The sequence below is a fragment of the Egretta garzetta genome, unplaced genomic scaffold (assembly GCF_000687185.1).
Source record: "Egretta garzetta isolate BGI_Z169 unplaced genomic scaffold, ASM68718v1 scaffold326, whole genome shotgun sequence".
Classification (NCBI taxonomy): Eukaryota; Metazoa; Chordata; class Aves; order Pelecaniformes; family Ardeidae; genus Egretta; species Egretta garzetta.
This window is the reverse complement of record NW_009260026.1, coordinates 1837735-1859425: the sequence shown is the minus strand read 5'-3', so window position 1 is coordinate 1859425 and position 21691 is coordinate 1837735. Positions and strand designations below refer to the sequence as shown.

General features: G+C 39.0%; 1 protein-coding gene across 1 annotated transcript in view; it reads left to right on the top strand.

Moving 5' to 3' along the window:
• KALRN (kalirin RhoGEF kinase) overlaps positions 1-21691 on the top strand; it is a 363097-nt gene that overhangs the window by 60898 nt on the left and 280508 nt on the right. The window contains exons 6-7 of the mRNA XM_035896306.1: positions 9148-9270; positions 19274-19465. Of these exons, the coding sequence (XP_035752199.1) occupies positions 9148-9270; positions 19274-19465 (315 nt within the window). The remainder of the gene's footprint in view (positions 1-9147; positions 9271-19273; positions 19466-21691) is intronic.

Sequence of the window (21691 nt, the reverse complement as noted above, 5' to 3'; positions counted from 1 at the left end):
AAGTGTGGTGGAAAGGTACAATACTTCAAAAAGCAAGCAAAAAATGCAGGTGCATTAAATATGCCCAAATATCATTAGTCATATTTATGTGTTCGGTATCTGTAATTTTCTCCCACCTTCAACAACAAAATTGTTGCTTCTCTATTTGGCATTATAAGAATCACATGCCTTACTTTGTGCATGGCTGTGGCTTGATATCTGTCAGGAAAAAAACACAGCTCTTTTAATCTGGCATTTAGTAGGAACATTCAGCGTATGTTGGAAATGGTGTGCTGATATTAACACAAAGCTATTTGTCACGTCACACATCTAGCTAATTTTCTAGTGGGTTGACAGTTGGGCCCATTGTCTGGAATAATTTAATGTGCTGTAGCTTAAACTTACTGTACTCTATGAATCATATACACAGATATTTATAATGGAAAAACTGTGTTCATGCAGCATTGAGGTTACACAAATACAGCTGTGGGTCTGAATCTTCAGCTGGTGTAAATTGGCCTCGTTGGAATGACACCAATTTACCCTGGCTGTGGACCATGCTGAACACATGTGAAAGGGAAAGATCTGGCAGAAGTGTCAGCTTGTCCGTCGCTGTCTGTAAACAAGAGACAAACACAAAAGCAAACACAACTTTGTATTTAGGCCTTGGCTTAGCAAAGCATTTATATGTATGCTGAGTTCCATTTTAAACCTACAAGTACTTTGATTTAATTAAAGCTGTATTTATAGAGCGGCTATAGGAATTACAGCAGATCTGGATTTTTTTCTGTTGAAGCAGTTTTCATCGAATGTATTGATTCATGATGTCGTGGTTTAACCCCAGCCATTGACTAAGCCCTACACAGCCACTCACTCACCCTCCCCCCTCAGTGGGATGGGGGAGAGAATCAGAAGGGCAAAAGTAAGAAAACTTGTGGGTTGAGATAAGAACAGTTTCATAATTGAAAGATAATATATAATAATGATGATAATAATAATGATAAATGGTAGTGAAAAGGAAAACAACAACAACAAAAAAAGGAACAAACCCCAGGAAAAACAAGTGATGCAACTGCTCACCAACCGATGTCCATCCCATCCCCAAGCAACAATTGCTGCCCCCTGGCCAACTCCCCCCAGTTTTTATACTGAGCATGACATCATACGGCATGGAATAGCCCTTTGTCCAGTTGGGGTCAGCTGTCCTGGCTGTGCCCCCTCCCAGCTTCTTGTGCCCCTGGCAGAGCATGGGAAGCTGAAAATGTCCTTGACTAGCTTAAGCACTACTTAGCAACAACTAAACCATCAGTGTATTATCAACATTATTCTCATACTAAATCAAAACACAGCACTATGCCAGCTACTAGGAAGAAAATTAACTCTATTCCAGCCGAAACCAGGACACATGAAAAAAATGAGATGTGTTATCAAAGTTTCCTTTAAGTCCAAAATTTATTCTCCTGTCTGAGCACAGCCATTTTCCTAGTGACCCTTCATGTAACCAGCCCAGTGTCAGGGCCCTGTGGGCCTTGACCAGCCTCCCCTGGGCCCTTCCCAACCCCTGCCCGTGGGCCAGGAGCCCCACTGCAGCTCAGCTGTGGGTTGTCAGCCTCACACTTTGCCACAGCCCTGCCCTGCTTGGCCACGGGCCTGCAGAGCAGGGTACTGATCCATCGACTGGTCTCGTGGCATGACCTGGGATCTTCCTTGTCCCTAGGGACCTGTGCTGCAATCATGGGGTTGTGTCTGAGGCTGGTTACCCTCACTGGACCTGATCCTGACCTGCTGATTGACTTTCTAGCTTAAGCTTGGACTTGTCACCACAACTTGCCTGATGATCTGTTGACTAAACCTGGTTGCTATCAGCTCACAGGGGCTGTGGGACAGGCTCTTACTAATGAGGCCTCTGTCTTTCCTGCTGGGTCTTTGTTTCTGGCTCCTCATTGCTTAGGGAGCAGCTAGCCTGGACAGCCAGCATCAGCCCTCTGTTCTGCTGAAGTTAGCTCAGAGGCTCAAGTGGATGGATTTTTCTGGATTCCAGGTAAATGTCCTAATTCTTTAGACTGTTGGCTTTTCTCATGTGCTCCTTTGTGGAGCTGTTGCACTTCTGTTGGCCTTTTCCAGATGTACAGGTGACCTAGATATGGCTGGTTCCAATTAAACTGCAGTTATGATTCTTGTCTGGAGGCACTAGGGGACTTTCTTGATTGATTGCCTTTTATAACGGCAGCTCACATGCAAATCTTTCCAGGATCAGGTCCTCACATATCAGTGTAGACTATGTATGTGCCACAGATCTGTTTGCATGGTATTTTTTTCTTGTTCAAATACTGACTAAGTTCAGTTGCAAGAGATGTAAGGAATATGGCTTGATTTATCTTTAATTGAATTGTTTTGAATACTTGAACTCACTTAATGAGATAGGAATAGACCCTGTAGCTGGAAACTTAGGAAACCTCAAGAGAGGGACTCTGGCAGTTACTGTTCTACGTGTGTTATTATTTTGTTTATATTGTGGAAACATGAAAATGAACTTGCTTGGCTGTAGATGCCCTCAGAGTGGAACTTTCCACTTGCTGTTGTAGATTAGTCAATTTAACACTGGCTGGATAGTTTTGAAAATCCAAAATGCACATGGACTTTTATATGGACCTCTCTTTAATAAGCAGCATGTGCTTATCTCCAGCATTTTCTAACCTGTGGATCATGGATATTAAGTTTCTTAGTAGTTGATAAAGATATTTGATAAAACAGATTTATTGTCCATAAACTTTAATTTGTTACAGGACTTGCCTTGAAAAATGTTATGGGGTCCACAAATTGGAAAAGATTGGAAAGCACTGATCTAATAGGGATTTCATCTGGCATATAATTAGTCATCTGCCCTCTACTCAACTATAGGCAAGATATTCTTTTAGATTAACATTTTTTTTCCTCTTTGTTAGCAGCTTATGGAGACATAGTGGGACGATGCATTTATGCCTGGTGCATTACATGTGAGATAGGCTGGAGTTTATTACAAAAACCTGCCTCAAATTTTTTCTAAGTGCTCTTGAACTTGCTCTTCTTTTATTTCAAGCATAACCCGAGTTGTGCTTGTCAGCCCAAATCCAGTAAACACTGCTGGTCTTTGTCAATATTTATGCAGGAGTTTACCAACAGAAAAGATAGCGAGGTGATGCAGAAGGTACTGATGTTGACTCAGTAGCTGTTGCTCTCCCGTTTTTGTACCTTCTTTTCTTAAATTGATGTCAGAATCACTGCACAGGTGGTCCTAGATGATGTCATCTGGAGTATTTCCAGCAAAAAAATCAACATTCCACAAAGTCCTATTAGGACCTTAGTTTGGATAGAAAGATAAGCATGAACTAGAACAAGTGCAGAGAGAGGCTGTGTATCTCATGAAGAAATAAAAGAGCTGGGCTCTAGAAAAACAAACAATAGGAGAGACAATGAACCCTCCCTGTCTCTACTGGAAAAGATTAAACACCTGGGAGGAGAACTTTTTTAACTTAAAGGACAGTGTTGACCTAAGAGCAAATGTGTATAAACTGGCCATGAGTCTCATTTAGGTCAGAGACTATATGAAGAGTTCAGTAATGGTAGCAGAAAATTTCTGGAACTGCTTCTCATAGGAAGAGCTGAGCTGTGTCACTTCACTAGTTTTCAGGTGGAGCTTCATCCCTTTATGAAAGGAAATTTTATACTATGGTTAGCTGCCAGAAGCAGTGATTCGGCTTGACCTGGATATCCCTTTGGGACCATTTTCTTGATATGTATCCTATATTGTTCTTCAAGACGGTGTGGTTATAACTGTTATCATTCTGCCCTTACTTACCAGTAAGCATTTGATATTTATGGCTCAGAACTTACAGAGAAGATGATTTGCTACAAGCAGGTTCATAATTAATTCCAGCCCTAGTATAGTGTTAGATAGATTTGGGATTTCTTATTTTTAGCATGTATAAACAATTTCATTAATAAATATAGTCAGTTCTTTGGCTGCCAAAACCATGAGGGCTCTAATCCTTCCATCAATACCACTTGGCACAGGGTGTGCTGACAGCTGTGTGATGGGAACATCATCCTGTGGTGCTCTGCACCACTGTTTCAGAATCCAGTGCTAGGGCTCCTCAGCAAGCTCTGACAAAAGTCAGAGAGCAGAGGTTATTATTTGAAATGATGTTATAAATCTCATTTTATCTGAGGTAGGGCTGGACTGCACAGAGTCTGAATACACAGTGTTCCATATCCATGTTTATTCTCTGTTCTCAAACAGCTGTTCTCACCCTGTACTTGCTGGCCTGCCAGATGTTACAAATCCAGGGAAAGTATGGAGTCACATTCTCCCTCCGTAGGATTTACTCATGACCAGCTTGAGACCTGCTATTTGGTCTAACACTTAACCTGGATTTTCTAGTAACTCATCAACTATGATGACAAAATATGAGGTTAAGAACTCATTGTTGCCAGCATGACTGGCACGTTGGAGGTATGATCTGATACCCTAACTCTGAAGTGAAGTGGCCTCAAGACCACCAGTGTAATAATTACTGGGGCATATATGATCATTTATGACAGTTAGGGTACATTCTTTAGCAAAGCATTGGGTGGAGAGACCCTTTGGATCATTCTTAGTTCTTCTGACTCTCTCATAAGAGGCTAATTTTCTTAATTAAACTTAGCACTTAACATTCTTCAGCATATGCATTCACTTTCCTTTATGTACTGTTAGAAACAGGGACTACAACAGATAATCACATTGAAAGTTTATCTTCTGTTTTAAGTATGCTTAACCCCTCCCCCCCAGATACTCAGTCACTGGAAAACTCTTAACTACTTAATCGGTCTCCAGATTATCTACAGCAGTGTGGAGAAGTGCCAGTCTGGGAGACATTGAGGACAGTTAGTTCACATGTTATAAGTGATATAATGTCCAATTGTAGTTATTCTGCACTCCTGTTTAGTGCAAATTCATGACTGCAGGAATGATTAGCAGACTTAAGAATTAACTCACTGGGAGTCAGCACGACTCCAACTAAGAAGTAACTCAAAGGAATAATTAAAGATGCATTAATTTTATGATAATCACTAGGCTAGGTTTGTTAGGGCAGTCTTTTTCATGAATGGGATGAGATCAGTTGACACGGTGCTGTATAGCAATGTTATAATGACACAGAAAATCTCAGTTAGCTGAGACATTGTTTAAGCTGATCTCACAGGACACATTTTCCGGACTCTGCTATTTACTGTTAAAAACTCATTCCTTTGACAGAGAAACTAACTAATCAAAAGATGTTGAACATTCTTCCAGGAGCCCAAGTTAGCCCCTTGAAACCATGGCGGTCCTTGCAGCACTGAGTAAAATAGCAATTGTTGAGTCATTGCCATGCTTATATCCTTAATGGTGTGCTTTAATTAAGCAAACTAGGTAGCACCGCTCACTTCAGGAACACAGGAAGCTTCAGTGTTTCTCATGTGAAAAACCAGTTTAACTTGAAAGCTTTCAGGAAATATTGCTAGTAATATGGGCCAGGCCAGACAATGTTGACAGATCCTCATACTGAAACCTGGCCACACATTGCAAACTCTACAGCATTATCACGAGTCACCCAACATTTGGTATTTTCAGAGCCTCAACTTCCAGTTATATTATTATGAGAAATTGTTTAAATCCATCTGTAGACTTTGTGGTCAAAGAGGAAAGTTTGAAAGCACAATCCATTAGACCTCAAAAGCAAATAAGACCCCATTTTTAGATATTTATTTATTTAAATCTGATTATTTAAATAGCAAATCTCATTCCATGTGGGACTGTGTGATACTTATCATTTCCATGCATCCTTGATTAGGAGGGTGAAAGTACAAAGTTTTCCATGATGCCAGTACAATAGAGAAAACCCAGTATTATCTTCTGGGTACTTGGGAAAATGTCTACAGTTGAGTAAGCATTACACAGAGATGCTTGAGAAGTCTCTGAAGGAACCAGCCCTGGAAACAAAAGCAATGTAGACAAATCCGAGCAGTACTGGGCTGTTTTGCGGGGTCAGGCTAGTATTTCCACACAGCAGGGGACTGTGCCATGCAGAGGTACCAATTCATCTGGAACTTGTTTGGGTATCTCGGATCTAGTAATGCATTGCGTAAGGTAGACATGGCTGCAGTCTTGCCAAGCTGTGGTAAAGCAAGAGGGAGTGTAAATACTTATTATTCATTAAGGCCAAGAGCAATGAAAGTTTTTACAGAGCAAAGTGCATCATTAACCCTACTTTAGACTGTAGTGAGTATGCATTTTTTTCACTGTGTTTATTCCTAGGCATCTTGCTTTATTTTCTCCCTTCTCCAAACCACATGAAACTCAAAACTCTTCATTCTCTGGGATTGCAAGTGAGACTTGAGAAAGTCGGGAAGAGACTCCAGACTGTATTGATGGGGGATAATTTGCTACAAGCATAGGCCAGCTGAAACCAAAGTAATTTTTTATGAAGAATGTAATAGAAAGATTCAAAGTCTAAATTGAAATTGAGTCTCTTCCAAAATATGCTATTGTCCATGAGCAGAGGTTTAAAAACCATACTGTTTTGGAAGGTGATCTAGATCTCATTACTGAGGTCTGTTGCTCAGTGTTGCTCAAAATTCCTGAAGGTCATCCATTCAACTGCTATTGTGTATTTCAATTGATTAAACAATACACAAAAGATTAATCATCTTTTAAATTTCTTTTTTTTTTCTTGATAGTTTGTTATTCTATTTTAAAAGCAGGAGCATGGTTTAACTTAACCTAGATTCTCGTCCAATAAAATGTGTACAGATTAGGTGGAGGAAATGCTCCCTATCCACAGAATAATAGTGCTCCCTATCCACAGAATAATAGATTACTAGTTTAAATTACTTGTCTTAAAAAGATCCCGATTTGGCTTTGCTGAGCATAAAATATTAGATTTACTGTTTATTTTTAGTGGATTGCTGCCAGTTGTCTTCTCCCTGAATGTCTTTAGATTGTTTAAAACATTAAAATATGTTCACATCAAACATATATCTACTTACAAGAAGTCTGTGTTGGTTTCTCAGCAGAGATGTAAAAGCTTGTTGTTGGGACATGAACTTTGCTGTTATGGAATTTTTCTTTCTTTATTGGCTTGATGGCTTTTTTTTTCTCTAAGCCCACAAGTGTGACAAATTATTTTGTGCTTATGTTGCTTATTAAATCTTCATGAAGTGAGCAAAAGGAATCCAATGAGAAAGCTTTACGTGTCTCTTCAGGTTACAGTAGGTTGTTTCATTCTGTTTAATTTGCAATAATGTTTGAAATCCCTGACCTCATCCTTGCAAAAATCCCGTTATATACACTTTCTGAAAAAATGGTGATAGGCCTGATTTTGATCAGCTCCATGGGTACAAATGAGAAAGTAACCATGTCAATGATATTACTTTGGACTTGCATCATTGTAACTTGAACCAAATTTGGCCTTTAAAGCTACTCATCAGGACAAGATACAAGCTAGTGTAGACTGTGTAGTTGCAATTGTATTTTCATAAATAAAAGCTTAAGAAGCAGGCATGTGTGACAGATTTTTGTCACCAGGTCAGTGTAGTGAGTGTGTCTGGTGGCACTGGAGCACTTGCAACGTTTATTTGCATTTTGGTGAAAGGGATATTCAGTATTATTTCTGCAAATCCCCTGCATAAGGCAGTGCACTCCCATGCTGAATTGAGCACCCAGCAAGAAATACTGAGTTTATTTTGGGAGTCTTAGGTGATCCATACAGGGCCTTTTCTCTACACTTAGGAGCACCATCTCCTTAGGAGCACCAGGGAGTGGCTAACTGACCCTGAGAAACTACAGCAACGTACAGTGCCTGAGCAGTGGGCTCTGAGTGTTCTTCAGCTGTTACAGGTCAAAAATTGTTATTCAGTGCTAAAGAACAAAACAGCTCTTGGCTGGAGGGCATGTAAATGTTATAACAAAAATCCAGACTGATCCTTTCACTGTAAGGTGGTTGCTTAGAAGCTGCATCAATTGCTTTTTCACCTTAAAACACTTTCTTTAACACCAGGGACTGTATTAGCTTGACCTCCATTATAATTAGTTTTTCTTTCCTTGTAATGAATTAATAAATTGGTTTGTTAGTTATGAAAGAGTCCTTATTAATGGACAGTTTCCCAGCTTGCTGGGATGGAGAGATGGAGATGAGGGAACATGGTTTGAAGCAGTTCTGTAACAAAAATGTTTGCAGAAAAGAAGAAAACTGAGATTATAATGCCTGCAGAGCTGTGGACAGGAGTAAAGAATGAAAGGTTCTCACTTTGAATGTATTTAGGCTCTAACACAACACAGAACAAGCCAAAACATAAACACGCTATCTCCTAGCTGACTTGTGACAGCTTATAATGAATGAACATGCTGCAGATTTAAGCGTCATATTGATGTGCGACAAAATAAGGAATGAGTTTCATCAGCTTTATTCAGTATATTTCTTTCTGTGTCTGAAGTACTGAACTATCCATTTTGCTTGGAAATACATTTGGAAATGAAAGAAGTTGAAATGGGTACTCCTTGTAGATATTAACAAAATACTTTTTTCTTTTTCTCCCTTCATCCCCAAAATAATGAGTGGAAGACAGACTGGGTTCTGGCTTTGGAATAGGAAATATAAGTGTAGGAAGTCAAATGGCTATTTGGATGTAACTTTTGGAAACTTTATGTATAGACGAAAAAGAAAGGGGGGCAAGAAAATGCCATCGATAATATTTATGGAATTTTTGGTCCATTTCTGGATTAAGGGTACTTTATGAACTACCAGATCTTTGGTCAGTGAAGCCACCCCTGATTTTAGGACCCTCTGTTGCCATCTTTCTATATATGAAATTCCTGTTACTTATAGTAAGAGACTATGGGATCAGCTTACTGAGGAACATGCTTTATGAATTATGTTTCCTGACACATCATTCTGTTAGTAACAAAATATGGTGATAACTTAAATGCTTCCATTGCTCAACAACAGCTTATTTTGTTGAGGAACGTAGGTGAGGTTTTTTTTGTCTGTGTTGCATGTACATCTGTCTCAGAACGGTGGATTTTTATGTTTTGCACTACCTCTTACTTTTTTTCATCCCTAACACTTTTTCTTTTTTTTTTTTTCCTCTGTCCTGTGTGAATAATTCTAGATGTTTGACTGGATCAGCCACAACAAAGAATTGTTCCTGCAGAGTCACACGGAGATCGGCGTGAGCTACCAACATGCCCTTGACCTACAGACGCAGCACAATCACTTTGCCATGAATTCCATGGTGAGTTTAGGGCAACGCTGTGAACCATGGGGTCTGTGTGTGTGAGTGAGGAATGGGCTGGCACATGAGGCCACCTCCAGTTCAGAGAGCACTGGACCTGTGAGAGGTGAAGGAAGGTCAGGCTGGGATGTGGCAGCAGACCAGCATTTCTCTGTCCAACCAGGCACTGATAGATGACTTAAGAGCAGCACGGTCCCATGGAGTTTGTTTACATTTTGGAGAGCAAATACAATATTTTTTTAAGTTTTTGACATTTCTTTGACTGAGAATTAATGAGAGCTGTATGTGGCACCTTAATAATTTATGCTTTTCCCCTCACACCCTGCTAAGGTACTTCTCAAAACCTTCAAAAAGAGATGCTAATCAAGCTGTCAGTTGTGGCCACAGTGGGATTTTGGCTTTTTCAGTAGTTAATCGGTCAGTCCTTTTGAATGCAACTCAATTTACCTTAGGTTTAAAAAAAAAAAAAAAAAAAGGCATCATTATACATTTATAACTGCTTTGCTCCCTTTCTTATTCTTTCCAGACATGAGGTATTTGTTCTGGAAACTGCTCTGCTTTCAGCACAGAAATGAGGACAGAATGTATTGATGTTTTGATTGTTGCACTGGGTTAGAAAAATGCGTGCACATCCCCTGCTGCAATTGCACGATGCGACGATGAGCCCTCTCTGAATGCTCTCTGTCAACTACACAAAAGCTTGCCCTGAGTAAACCTACTCCTACAGGTGTACCTCTTCATGCTGTGCACAGTCAGACTACAGTTGCACTGGGACTGAGACCTCAAAGGCAGTGGCTGATGTTTAAGTTGGCAGTGTAAGTCACTAGAGAGCCACACCCTACTATGCTGCCAAAGGGCAAGGTACTTGAGAGCAGCTGTCTGAAATGTGAAAAAAAGGTCCTGATTACCTGAGGCTGTTGAAGACTGCACACTGCTTTCATAAGATTACAGGTGTTAACCCTGGTATTCTGGCCAAATTCCAAATCAGGTAATTAACTTCATTGACCTAAATTCCAGCCACCATTTCCACCTACCTAGCTATTCCTGACTAAAGCACCGTGCCTCACTAGGGCATTGCCCAACAGTGGAAGATGAGAAATGTTTATAATGTCTGCTCATGTATTTATGGTGATTATAATTCAAAGAAGCACTGAAAAACAGGCTCTAGCCACCTGATTGCCTTCACAATGCCATGTAGCAAAATACAGGATAGCACAGCCTCTGCTGCTCAGAGAATCCTAACAAATAAATGTGTCGTGGAAGCTAGTGCATTAAAGTCATTTGGATTATGACAAATGCAAAGTCGGTCATAATTCTTCAGAAACACCATTAGAAGAGTCAAGCTGGAAGACCCCCTTTATCCTTTTTGAGGTACTGGCTTTATTTTCTTAAAATAACCGGGAGCTAAACTTGGAAAGAGATAACTGTTAATAGAAAATTAACAAGTGACAGGGAGGGTGCCACCTAATGGAAGAAGAATTATTTTTCTCCATTTTTCTTGCACCTGTCCCCAAGTGAACCTTTGGGAATGAGGAATGCAAGGAAGTGAGATATTTGCAAAGATCTTCGGGGAATTTCTGGGGGCAGGGACCTCTCAGTGGCTGTGCTGTGGCTCACAGCTGTGACCTCTTACCGTCACAGTGCTACCAAACTCCTGAAGCTGTGCTGCCTCCAGTATAACCCACACATATGTGTAGATATATGGAAGCCCATACAGTCAGCATGAAACAATCTACAGAGAAGATTGTCTCCTCCATCTCTTTAGCACAGAGGATCTATGTGGAAGGGCATGAATACTGGATGCCTTTCACTTTCAACCTACAAGTATTGTGAGAGATGACACTCAGTTCTGCTCTAATTAGTTGGTATGAAATATATGACTCTGTGGAGGAACCCCACAATATAACAGATATGCCAAACAATATGTATGTTCTCAGATAATCCTCCTTATAGGAATATAACTCGGAGAGCCATGTATGTAATTTTCCATATGCTACTTTTCTTCTAGCTTTAGTTGAATTTTAGACCTAGAATCCCCTCTCATGATGGGGTGATATCTTCCTTTTGGTTTTGGATGAACATCAATTCATACAGCAGAGGCACAGTTCATTCAATGTGAATTTCTATTTTAAAATTTTCTTATGATATGCTCTCTCAGTAGGAACTTTTAAAAAAAATTCTTCAACAGACTTCAGTTGTCAAACAGAGGTTACATAAGGAGCCGTGGTATCGTTATTGACAGCAGGGCAAAGTCAGAATAAAAAGGACTGTAGAAATATTTCAGGATACAGATGCAACTCAAAACTACACTTTTGGTGGTTTTTTAATTTATTACTTTTTTTAATCTGAATGAGGCCTCCATGGTATTTATCAGAAATATCAGAATGTTGTTCAGTGCTTGAAATTCCTCATGATCAAATAGGTTTTTCAAGACTTTCCATATTGCTGAAAGGCCTGTATTTGGGTTATGTGTCTGCACAATGTCCTTTTCTAGAGGGGATTTCGATGCCAGGGTTGCACAGACTGGAAAATGAGGTGAGTTTTACAGCCTAGTGTGGTTGGCTTATGGAATTAAACAGGGCTGCTGTCTTGCAGAGGGCTGGGGATCCTGTTATTGGAATAACAGACATGGGGGTATATCAAGCTGAAAGGGCATTTGGAAAATAGCGGAAAAGGGTAATTACCTTAAGCTGCTAATAACCTAAGCTACTTGAACTAACCTGGAGCTGCCGTTCTTATGTCAGTACAGTGCTGCTGTCAGCAGTGATGCTCTTGTTAAAGATGGAGCAGATCCATTGCTAGAAAAACATGGAGTGGCTCCTGGTATCCCCAGAAGTCAGTACTGTGAATATGAGGGTGTTAGCATGCAGGAGACGTCAGCTTGCTGCATAACGGTGTTGGGCTGCATGATAGTTGCTCTATTTGTGGTAAAGCATGCAAGAAGAGCAATAGGAGATTGAGACTAAAATGACCCTTTCCTGGCTACAGCCTAGCTCCTGTGGTAGGTAGCAGTTTTGTCTCTTGGCACGCACAAGAACTCTATACAAGCCTATGTGAAGACACTGTAGAAAGGATGAAGCCCCTGTATTTGTTCAAGGCCAGTGATGGTCAGCAGTGGACTTGGGACAGATCGACTTACTTGAACGAAGCAAAACTAGAGAAAGTTGGGTGATGACTCTGAACGCAGTGGTAGGACATTACATTCCCCAAGCCTACACAGCAATCTGAGCCATATTTTGGTTATTGGAGAAGTGGGACTAGAAATATGGATCAGGTCTGTTTCATGTGTAACAACACTTCAGTGAAGGAGAGTCTTGCTGATAACAGAAACTAGTGGGAAAGAACCACCACAGCTAACTGTTGCTTCTTGGGGCAAGATACACGAGGTCTGTATGTTTTGTCAGGTTTTCTGATACAAAGTCTAATTATGTGGGGTTTGGGGTTTTTTATCCAGTGTAGTTTTCTCTAAGAAAATTACAGTCAGTGATGTTAGAAATACATAATGATGCAATTGCTACTGCACAACTGCCTTCATTCTTTTATGACAACATCTTAGTTCAGTTGTTCATGCTACCATCTGATTTCTGTTGGAGACTGTTGGAAAATGGCTAGTGTTAGCAAATGTTAGTGTTGGCAAATGTTATCTGATAACATTTATATTGCAGTAACAGTAGGAGCTTTAGGTCACTGTTCTAGGTGCTATAGACTTGCAAAGGAAGAAATGGTCTTTGCCTTGCAATCTGTTGCCAAACACTCTACTCCTACAGTATTTATATACATAAATTACTTTTGCACATCAAGAATCTTCTTGCATTAAGTTACCCACTGATAAATATTTGTGAAATTAAGGATTAGGATTAAGTAACATAATGCAGAAGGTGTTAGAGAGAAAACTATAGCTCTGGTGAATTTACTATTAGGTATGTACTAATTTGTGACTAATAACCTCCCAGAGAATGGGGAGGTTATTACCCTCGGATTTGTTTGCAGTCGCAGGTAGAGTACTGTGACACACCCAGGCCTAAAAACTTAAGATTCTGGTTAGTTTTAATAAATTAAAACATTCATACAATTCATATCAGATTCACATCCGATGAGCCTTCAAGCTCTCTCATGCAAATTGCAAAACTGAAATATTTAGCTACCATTCTTTGGGCTCAAGACATGGAGGTTGGTTGAAAAAGAATGACTTTTCAAACCCAGTTAAAGTGTGCTGTATCTTTTTATATAAATTTTTTGGTTTCTGTGTCTCGAGGGTGAACTAGATCAATCTATAAACTTTTTCTCTGGGAATTTGTTTTCTAATTGTGATTTTGCTAGAAATTTGCACTATAATTTAGCTAGATTTTTTTAAGCAATATATTAGTCCCAGCAACTGTTAGATTGAGAATAGTTCAGCTAGCATGAATGTGAATAACAAAATAATGAAAACTTGAAGCACTCTTATTGGTCGTGGGGCTTGGGGTTGTTTATGGCTTTGGGGGTTTGTTTTGTTTTGTCAATACATTAAAACCAGTATTGAGAGAAGATATGGAGGAGGATAATGTAGCTGAGGATGGCAGGGTTTTTTGCAGGGAAAACCCCTGTAGACTTAGTGGAAGTTGGATCAGATCTTGGATCTCTAAGGTGTTTTGCTTTGATTTTTTTCTTTTTTCTTTACACTATGCTCAGCGTCCTTTGAGCCTGGCATAACTAAAAATATTCTCTTCAGTTCCTCTAGACAATACGCTCTGCAAGTGTTTATTGAGTCATGGCTTTTGTCGCATGCTCTTCCTATACATCTTTATAGGCATGCTGCGACCAAAGCTCTTTCTTGGAAAAACAATTTGTTACTCTGTTTTTTTACAATAATAATTCTTTCTTTTAAATTAACAATGTGGGATGTGGAGAAGTCATGTATTTGAGGTAATAAACTGTGTATGGTATTTTTCTTTCAAATAAGGGCCATAGATACATATTTTTTCTGTGATTCAAGGCAGTGCTTGTTTTCACTTCAGTTTCAAAATAAATTATGTTAGTCTTTATCACAACTGTATAATGTTTACACTGAAGCAATAATACTTTTCACAAAGATGAATATTTAGCTCCAACATTTTGTGAGTAATCTCAATAATCTAGTAAATTCACTAGAGAAAAAAAAAACGCCACAGTGTTTCAATATGACAGAAAGCATACTGGTTGTAGCTCTGCTCTTGGATACATGGATACATGCCATTTATTTCAACTGAAGTTATTCGTATTTCCTTTGCCAGGACTATTTTATGCCTGGATCTGTTAACCTCCTTAAAGAATGAGTTATCACTTTCTGTGGGACATGGATAAAAATTACAGTGCTGGCATTGCTGCCTATCCTGCTGTCAGGGAGCTAGCTGTCTGACACTAGATGGAGATACATGTTGTCCTAAGAAATTTGCAATGTATTTCAAACACATTATAATTATCATGTAAAGGCTAATGATGTCTTGTTGAAAATTCCCAACATTTATCTTAAATGAATGGTATTTTTCTGTATGTAGGCTGAGCTAAAATGCCATCCAATATTATTCTGCAACAGGCTACATATAATTGGCCTTGTTATAGAAACTTAAAGGTCTTAAAGATATCTCATGGGTTTTTTTTTTTATAACTGAAACATTCTGCTTTGGATTTATGTATTAGGTTCACTTCACAGATGGTTTCTAAACCTACAGTAACACAATGAAATCTGGTTATTTTTAAATTTTATTTTAAAGAACTCTTCAACAATCAAATTTCACCTTCAATTAATCTGCAAAACCCTTCTCTTGCAGCCCACCTTCGCTGCTTGCCATTACAATATCTCAACTAGTTCTCTAGGAAATGAGATGAACACAGCCAAGTTCCTTGCAGATTTAATGCTTCTCACTGCTCATTTTTCTTTTGTGAGTGTATTCTTTTTATACGTGTATTAGAAGAAAGTATTGTTCCAGCTAGAGTTGGAGGGTTTAATTAAGAGGGAAGGTCTCCCAGCATGCCCACTAGATGATCAGGGCTGAATTAGTGTATTGCCCTGTGGGAGATCATTCCACAGTTGAAATTCTGCTACTGTCAGTGCTTATTGCTGAGACTGAGGGCTGTTATCCTGCCAAGCGTTAGGGACCTTTAGCGGTGATCGCTTACACTGGAAGGAACAGAAAGGGTTGTTTCTTTACAGAAAGGGTTGTCAGACTCTGGAATGGGCTGACCACGGAGGTGGTCAAGTCTTCATCCCTGGAATTATTTAAAAGAAGGATAGATGAGGTGCTTAGGGACATGGTTTAGTAGTGGGATGTCAGGGTTGGGTTAAAGGTTGGACTCGATGATCTTAAAGGTCTTTTCCAGCCAAAGCGATTCTATGAACAGCTATTTACAGACATTGATGGCCAGACTCAAGGCCTTCTTTAGGTGGCAGAAATGGACTAAGAACTGGTGGACAAGGAGGGGTATGAGCACTGGCAAGGCATTACACAAGGCTTTCCTCAACTGTAAAAGAAACTCTTGCATATCATGAGGCTGATGTACACATGGGGAAATTTTTCTTTTGTTTGCCAGTCAAGTGATTTTTAGAAGGCAACAATCCTCTTTTTTGACTAAAATTTCAAAGTTGAAATAAAGTCAATGAAAAATTAACTCTAACATGGGGAGTGCTTTTGGGAAGTCTGCAAATACATGAAAAATAAAGGTTTTTCCATGATAAAGGATATATATTAGCCAAAACTTGGGTATATCCTAGTGTCACGACAACAGAATGTCAACTGGTGCTTTTACCCTTGCTTCTAAACATTGATATATTATTTTCTCATTATTTGACCTATTGTAGTCCTAAATAGCTATAAATCAGTAATCCTTTGGAGTCCTCTTTGGGGACACCTCTCAGTCTTGAAAAAAAAAGATGAGGCCTTAGGTTATATTTAAAGTGAGACTCTATGAACCTGCTAGTAGTGGATTTTCCGTCCTGAAGGAAAAATAAAGTCACAGACATTAGTTGCTCTATTTAATTTATTTTCTATTAGGATGAAAAGATCTGTGTAATAGTGACATAGAAAAATCTCTGTTCATTCAGTTTTTAGAGGTGAACAAACCAGAGGGAAAGGAAGGTTTAACTTTGTGAAAAGTCAACAGTTGAATTTTGGCAGCATAGATTTTTGTTCCATTTTACTCAGAACATTACACATTGGCAGATAAAGATGAAAAAAATGGATTGCAATTTTATTCTACTTTAAGGTGGAAAAGAAATGTCTTGCATTATGTGGATTGTGGTCAATTAAAAGTTTTGCTCCAGAAACTAAATTCTGGAATGCCTTGAATCCATATTGCATTTTGCCTCAATCCACAACAGAGATCCCATCTTTCTTAATAATACTGACACTGGGTAAAGGTCCTGAGATTGTAAAATGTGTTACACTTGATAGGATGTGTTATCCCGACTTCCAGATCTTTAGCCAAGTCTTTGCTCTGTCTTGTTTTTCTGTGAGACCTTGGACAAGTCTAAAGTGTCCAAGCCCCACTTCAGTGTCTCTGCTTCACTGAGGTGGGACAGATAAAGCAGAGGTAAAGAGTCCGTGTGTCCAGACGTAGGAGGTATCTCCATCACGCTACCTGTTGGAGCTATACAGAAGAGCACATCACATGTGATATTGCACTTGAATCCATTTATTGCTCATGAAGCAACAGGGTAAGCTCAGGAGTCTCTGTTTCTTGAGCCAGTTTCACTTGGTGCACTAAGAACGGAGGTGTGAGCAGGTGACTCCCAAACTGCTCCTTGATTTCTGCTGGAAAAGCTATGGAGTTAGTGGGTTGGCTACAGGATGGGTTGGTACTCTTCCATGAAAAATTCTCATCTAGAAAAGTGAAATTTCATCCATAAAAATCCTCATCTTGGTATAAAAATATAACAAACAGACATAACAACATATAAATCTCCCTAACTTAAAAAACAGACTCTAAGAACATCTGTTGTATTTCAACTAATCTTACCTTTACCCTTCTACTAGTTAATACATCTTTATACTGTAGCTATATGGAACCAAGGAATTCACAGTTTTGTTCCATGCTCTTTCCGTTGCAAAGGCTAATTCTGCAGAGAAAAAAAAAATAAAATCAATACAAAAGCAACTATTTTTTACATGAAATCAAAACTTCTGCAGCAACTTTTCCTTCAAACACAGCAAAGTTCCATGTCTTCATTTGGCACAACTCATCCAAGCTTTAGAAACTGTAGTGATGCTACACTGCTTTCTACCAGAAGAGCTGACCTGAAATATTGCAAAATGATCTTGGCTAAGGTTCAGTCATAAAGACTTTCTGGGAAAAAGGCTTAAATATTTAGTCTAAATTCCAATTTCTAACATAAAGGGACACAAAGAAGTGTTTGACTGATGGTAGTAGTCAAAATTCCAAACCATAATATCTTTTTTAGTATACTAAAACTCCAGAAGAATTTTGACTGGTTTCTCTAATTGTCCTGAAACAAAATATTTTTATTTCTTTAAAATTAATCTGTCAATTTTGAGCCAAATCCAATTTTTAAGAAAAGGCTACATGTTAAGGGGGAAAAAAAACAAAACTGGAGGCTAGGTATTGCTTTAGATCTGCGTTTTTTATGTGGCAGCTGTCACAGTCATGATTCTACCAGGGAGAGCAGAGTGGCTGTAAGGGCTGTGGCCCCATCTTTCTTTCCTTTAGCAGCTACAGGTATGATGAGTGTACTTTGTAGTTATACCTCACACTCTGCAGACATGCTTTGCCCTGCTTCGCAGCTTAGTTTGGATCTGTGCCTGCCTTGGCAGTGCTCTGTTGTGTTTCGTGTTTGGATTGGCAGATACCTTTCCACATTGTGCTCCCACTCACTATGATGAGATCCTGCTGCAACAAATGCTTCCACCTCTGATTTATTATTTGTCCATGTGTAATACTGTTAAAATCATCAAGGCTGTGTCTGTCCTTGTGCATAAGGTCTTACAGATTCTACTCTCTGAAATTCCTAAAGCCCTTTTGAAATACTTTAGTGAGACAGGAAAGCAGTGAGTCAACATTAGCAAGACATCTCAGATTCTGGGATGTTCCTTTCCTCTGGTGAGGAGGAAAGAGAAAGAAGAAGTGTTTATATCAAATGACATTCCAGAAATCTGCAAGACAGCTGCCATTTGTCTTTTGATGGTGCATCTTTTTAAGACATTGTCATGATGGCTATTTATTTTCAGGTTTACATTCCTGTGCAGAATGGGGGTATTGTAATGCAATTACATTGCTGTCCAAAGTTCAGTTTGAGAAAGATCTATCCTTCCACTGCTTCAAGGCTGAAAAAAAAAAACATAATGGAAAGTTCTTATGAAAGAACAGAAAATGTTACCCTTTTAATAGGGCTTTTGAATCCTTCTAAATTCAGAATGTAGTTAAATTATATCTCTGCTGGAGAACAGCTTAAAATAACCTGCAGAAAAGATAACATTTTAACTGAAAAATATAATTTAATAGACATTTCTATGGAAACTCTTATATTCCTATAGAATATCCTTGTGAGCTCTTTTAAATACTATAAGTCTTTTCCATTTGTTGACACTGCATGTCTATAAAGGATTGGCAGAGAGTTCTCAAAGGACAGAAAGCAAACATTTCACTTACGGATACATGAATTTAGCATCCAGAAATACAAAGTAATGCAACAGAAATATCAAGAATAAGATAGAAGCAATGAATAGACCCTAACAGGTGAGTAAGTAGCTGAAGTATGGCAAATTAGTTTTACATAAATAAATTCATGGGGACAGGGGGAGATCACAGTGTTAGATAATGGCATAGATGTGCAAAAAAGATTCCGGAGGGATGTATTTTTAGAGTGGAAGGTAGTATGCCTGCTATTCATGCATATTTAAGCAGGTGGTTGATTGCTCTTACTGAACTGTTCGGCTTTACTCCAACTGATGATGTTTGGAATGCATAATGAAGGCAGAGGGTGGTCATGGTTCTTCCTTCTCTTTATTTACGTGTGCTTTTTAATTTTCAGAATGCCTATGTCAACATCAATCGGATCATGTCTGTTGCGTCAAGGCTTTCAGAGGCAGGCCATTATGCTTCCCAGCAAATTAAACAAATATCTAGCCAGCTGGATCAAGAGTGGAAGAGTTTTGCTGCAGCTCTGGATGAGCGCAGCACCATCTTAGCCATGTCTGCTGTCTTTCACCAGAAAGCTGAACAGGTGAGCTGCTTTTGTGACTGGCAAAATGATCCACTGCTGCTCTGATAATGACGATGCTGAAATATTACCTGATGGCTTTTGGCTTATATCCTAGTGGATCAGTGTCTCAAAAACAAATAGTAATATTTCCCCCAAAAAACTGGCACGTGTTCCCTGAGCAGGTAAGAAAATATATTTATGCCTTAGTGATGAGGAAGAATCTGATCATAACTGAAGTGCACTAGTGCAATAATATGCTGCCTTATTTTTATTTCCTAATATTTCATCAGTGGTGTGGATAAACTCAGGATTACTACAGCCAGGAAAACAGTATGTATCTGCACTCATATGTAAATGTGGCATGTGCACAGGAGTAGTCACACATATGACATAGACCCATACCAGCAGACAATTTCTAGGAGTCAAAGCACATTATTGTTAATGAAACTTATGGAATTCATTGCAACACCTACTCTTGCAGTTCTCTCCATAGCCCTCTCACTACACAGAGACTTCAGAGACAGCGAGGAATATGCAAGAAAATTTTCCATGTCCCTGAACTCTGGTTTGTGTCTTTAACAACTACCAGAATTGTTCCAGAATTTTCTAGCTACAAAAGATTTAAAATATGTCAGTGAATAAACCTGCTTTTTTTACACCTCAACCAGGTCTACCCAACAGTGATGGTTCAACTTTGATCATACGCTGATTACATTCATTTTCCAGTGACAAACACTTCTTTGGGGCTCTCTTCAGTATTGTTGTGTGCTTGTTTTTCCAAGTAGTTAATAACAAAGCTACTGAGTGGGTGTGCTTGATGTTTATAAAATGACCCATACTTCAGGTGTCAAGAAATTATAACTGATAAGCCAGAAACTGTGCCTCATAAGCCAGGATATATGTATGGAAACATTTAGCTCAAACAGTAAAAACTTTCTTTATTGTTTGTTTCTGACCATAGAATTATAATGGGTTTTTCTTTATTTTGTGTTTCCTATTGACAACAGGCCATACCACAGAGCAATTACTCACCCTACTGGGCACTTATTCGTGTAAGCACATGCAGTGGCTCTGATGCGACTGATACACCAAGAAGGTGCCCAGTACAAGTACTTTCATCTCACTACAACATGCATTGTAGTGTTTAAGTGTAGTCTTCATGTTAATAATTGTCAGTCATCATATATTCATAAAGAAAAATCAATAAATAACCTATATCCTGTCTATAGTCACAATGAGAATGTTTCAAGGTTTATTAATGAATTAGCTCTTGTTCATTTGGTGTTTTGGTTTGGGGGGGAGTGCCTTTTTTTTTTTTTTTATTGAGTGATCCTCTATTTTTCTGAAGTGTCAATCTTATTTGCAGTTTATGAGGAGTTCCTGAGGTATTGTGTAGCATGAAAGACCATAAAACCGAAAGCTGTATTGAACTGTCTGTCAAGCTAGAGGTGAACTTTTTGTTTTTCTTCCTACCTTTTGAACACTGTCAGTGGGTATTTTGCCTCAGCCTTAACTTGAAAAAAAGCTACACTAAATGTCACTTTCAGCTTTAGGTCTTTTTTCTTTACAATTGTATGGATGGGTCTGAAAAACCCAGTCCTGCCTTGGCACCTGTTCATAAGGAACTGAAGTTTGTGCTTCCTGACAGAAGCCAGTCTCTCATTACTAAGCAGACAGGAGAATTTGCTAATTGTGACCAGCAGTTGCTCCTCACTTGGAGTAAGAGACAATTCAGTGGAAGATTAGTGCTGATGTGATGCCTGTAAACTCAGACTGCTCCAAAAAGAAATGTGGGAGTCGGTATATCCATTAGCCAGGACTAAAATTTTGGCCTTGCTTTAGTAGCTCTGGTAGGATAAACCAGGACTTGAATGCTAATAATTTAGTCATTTGACCTCTGTATAGTATAAAAAGTGAGGTGTTTGGGATTTGGTCTATAACTCAATCTGTTGTCTATCAAACATTTATTCCAAATCTGACACACTATTATTTGGCATCACCCAGGATTGGTTGGTTTGTTGTTTGGTTTTTTTTACTCAAACCAGGGCTTCATTATTTTACAGTAAATAAGGTTAAATCTCTGAAGCAAAGATGTAGATAAACCCACTATTTCCTCTGTCCCAGAGCAAATCTTTTTTGCTCCCTTTGTTCTGTCGGTAAAGGTGGTCTTGTTGCAGATCGAACCATTGCTCCCACAGTGTACCCCGGCTTCCTTCATACCGATCTGATATGCAGATTTTCTTTCCT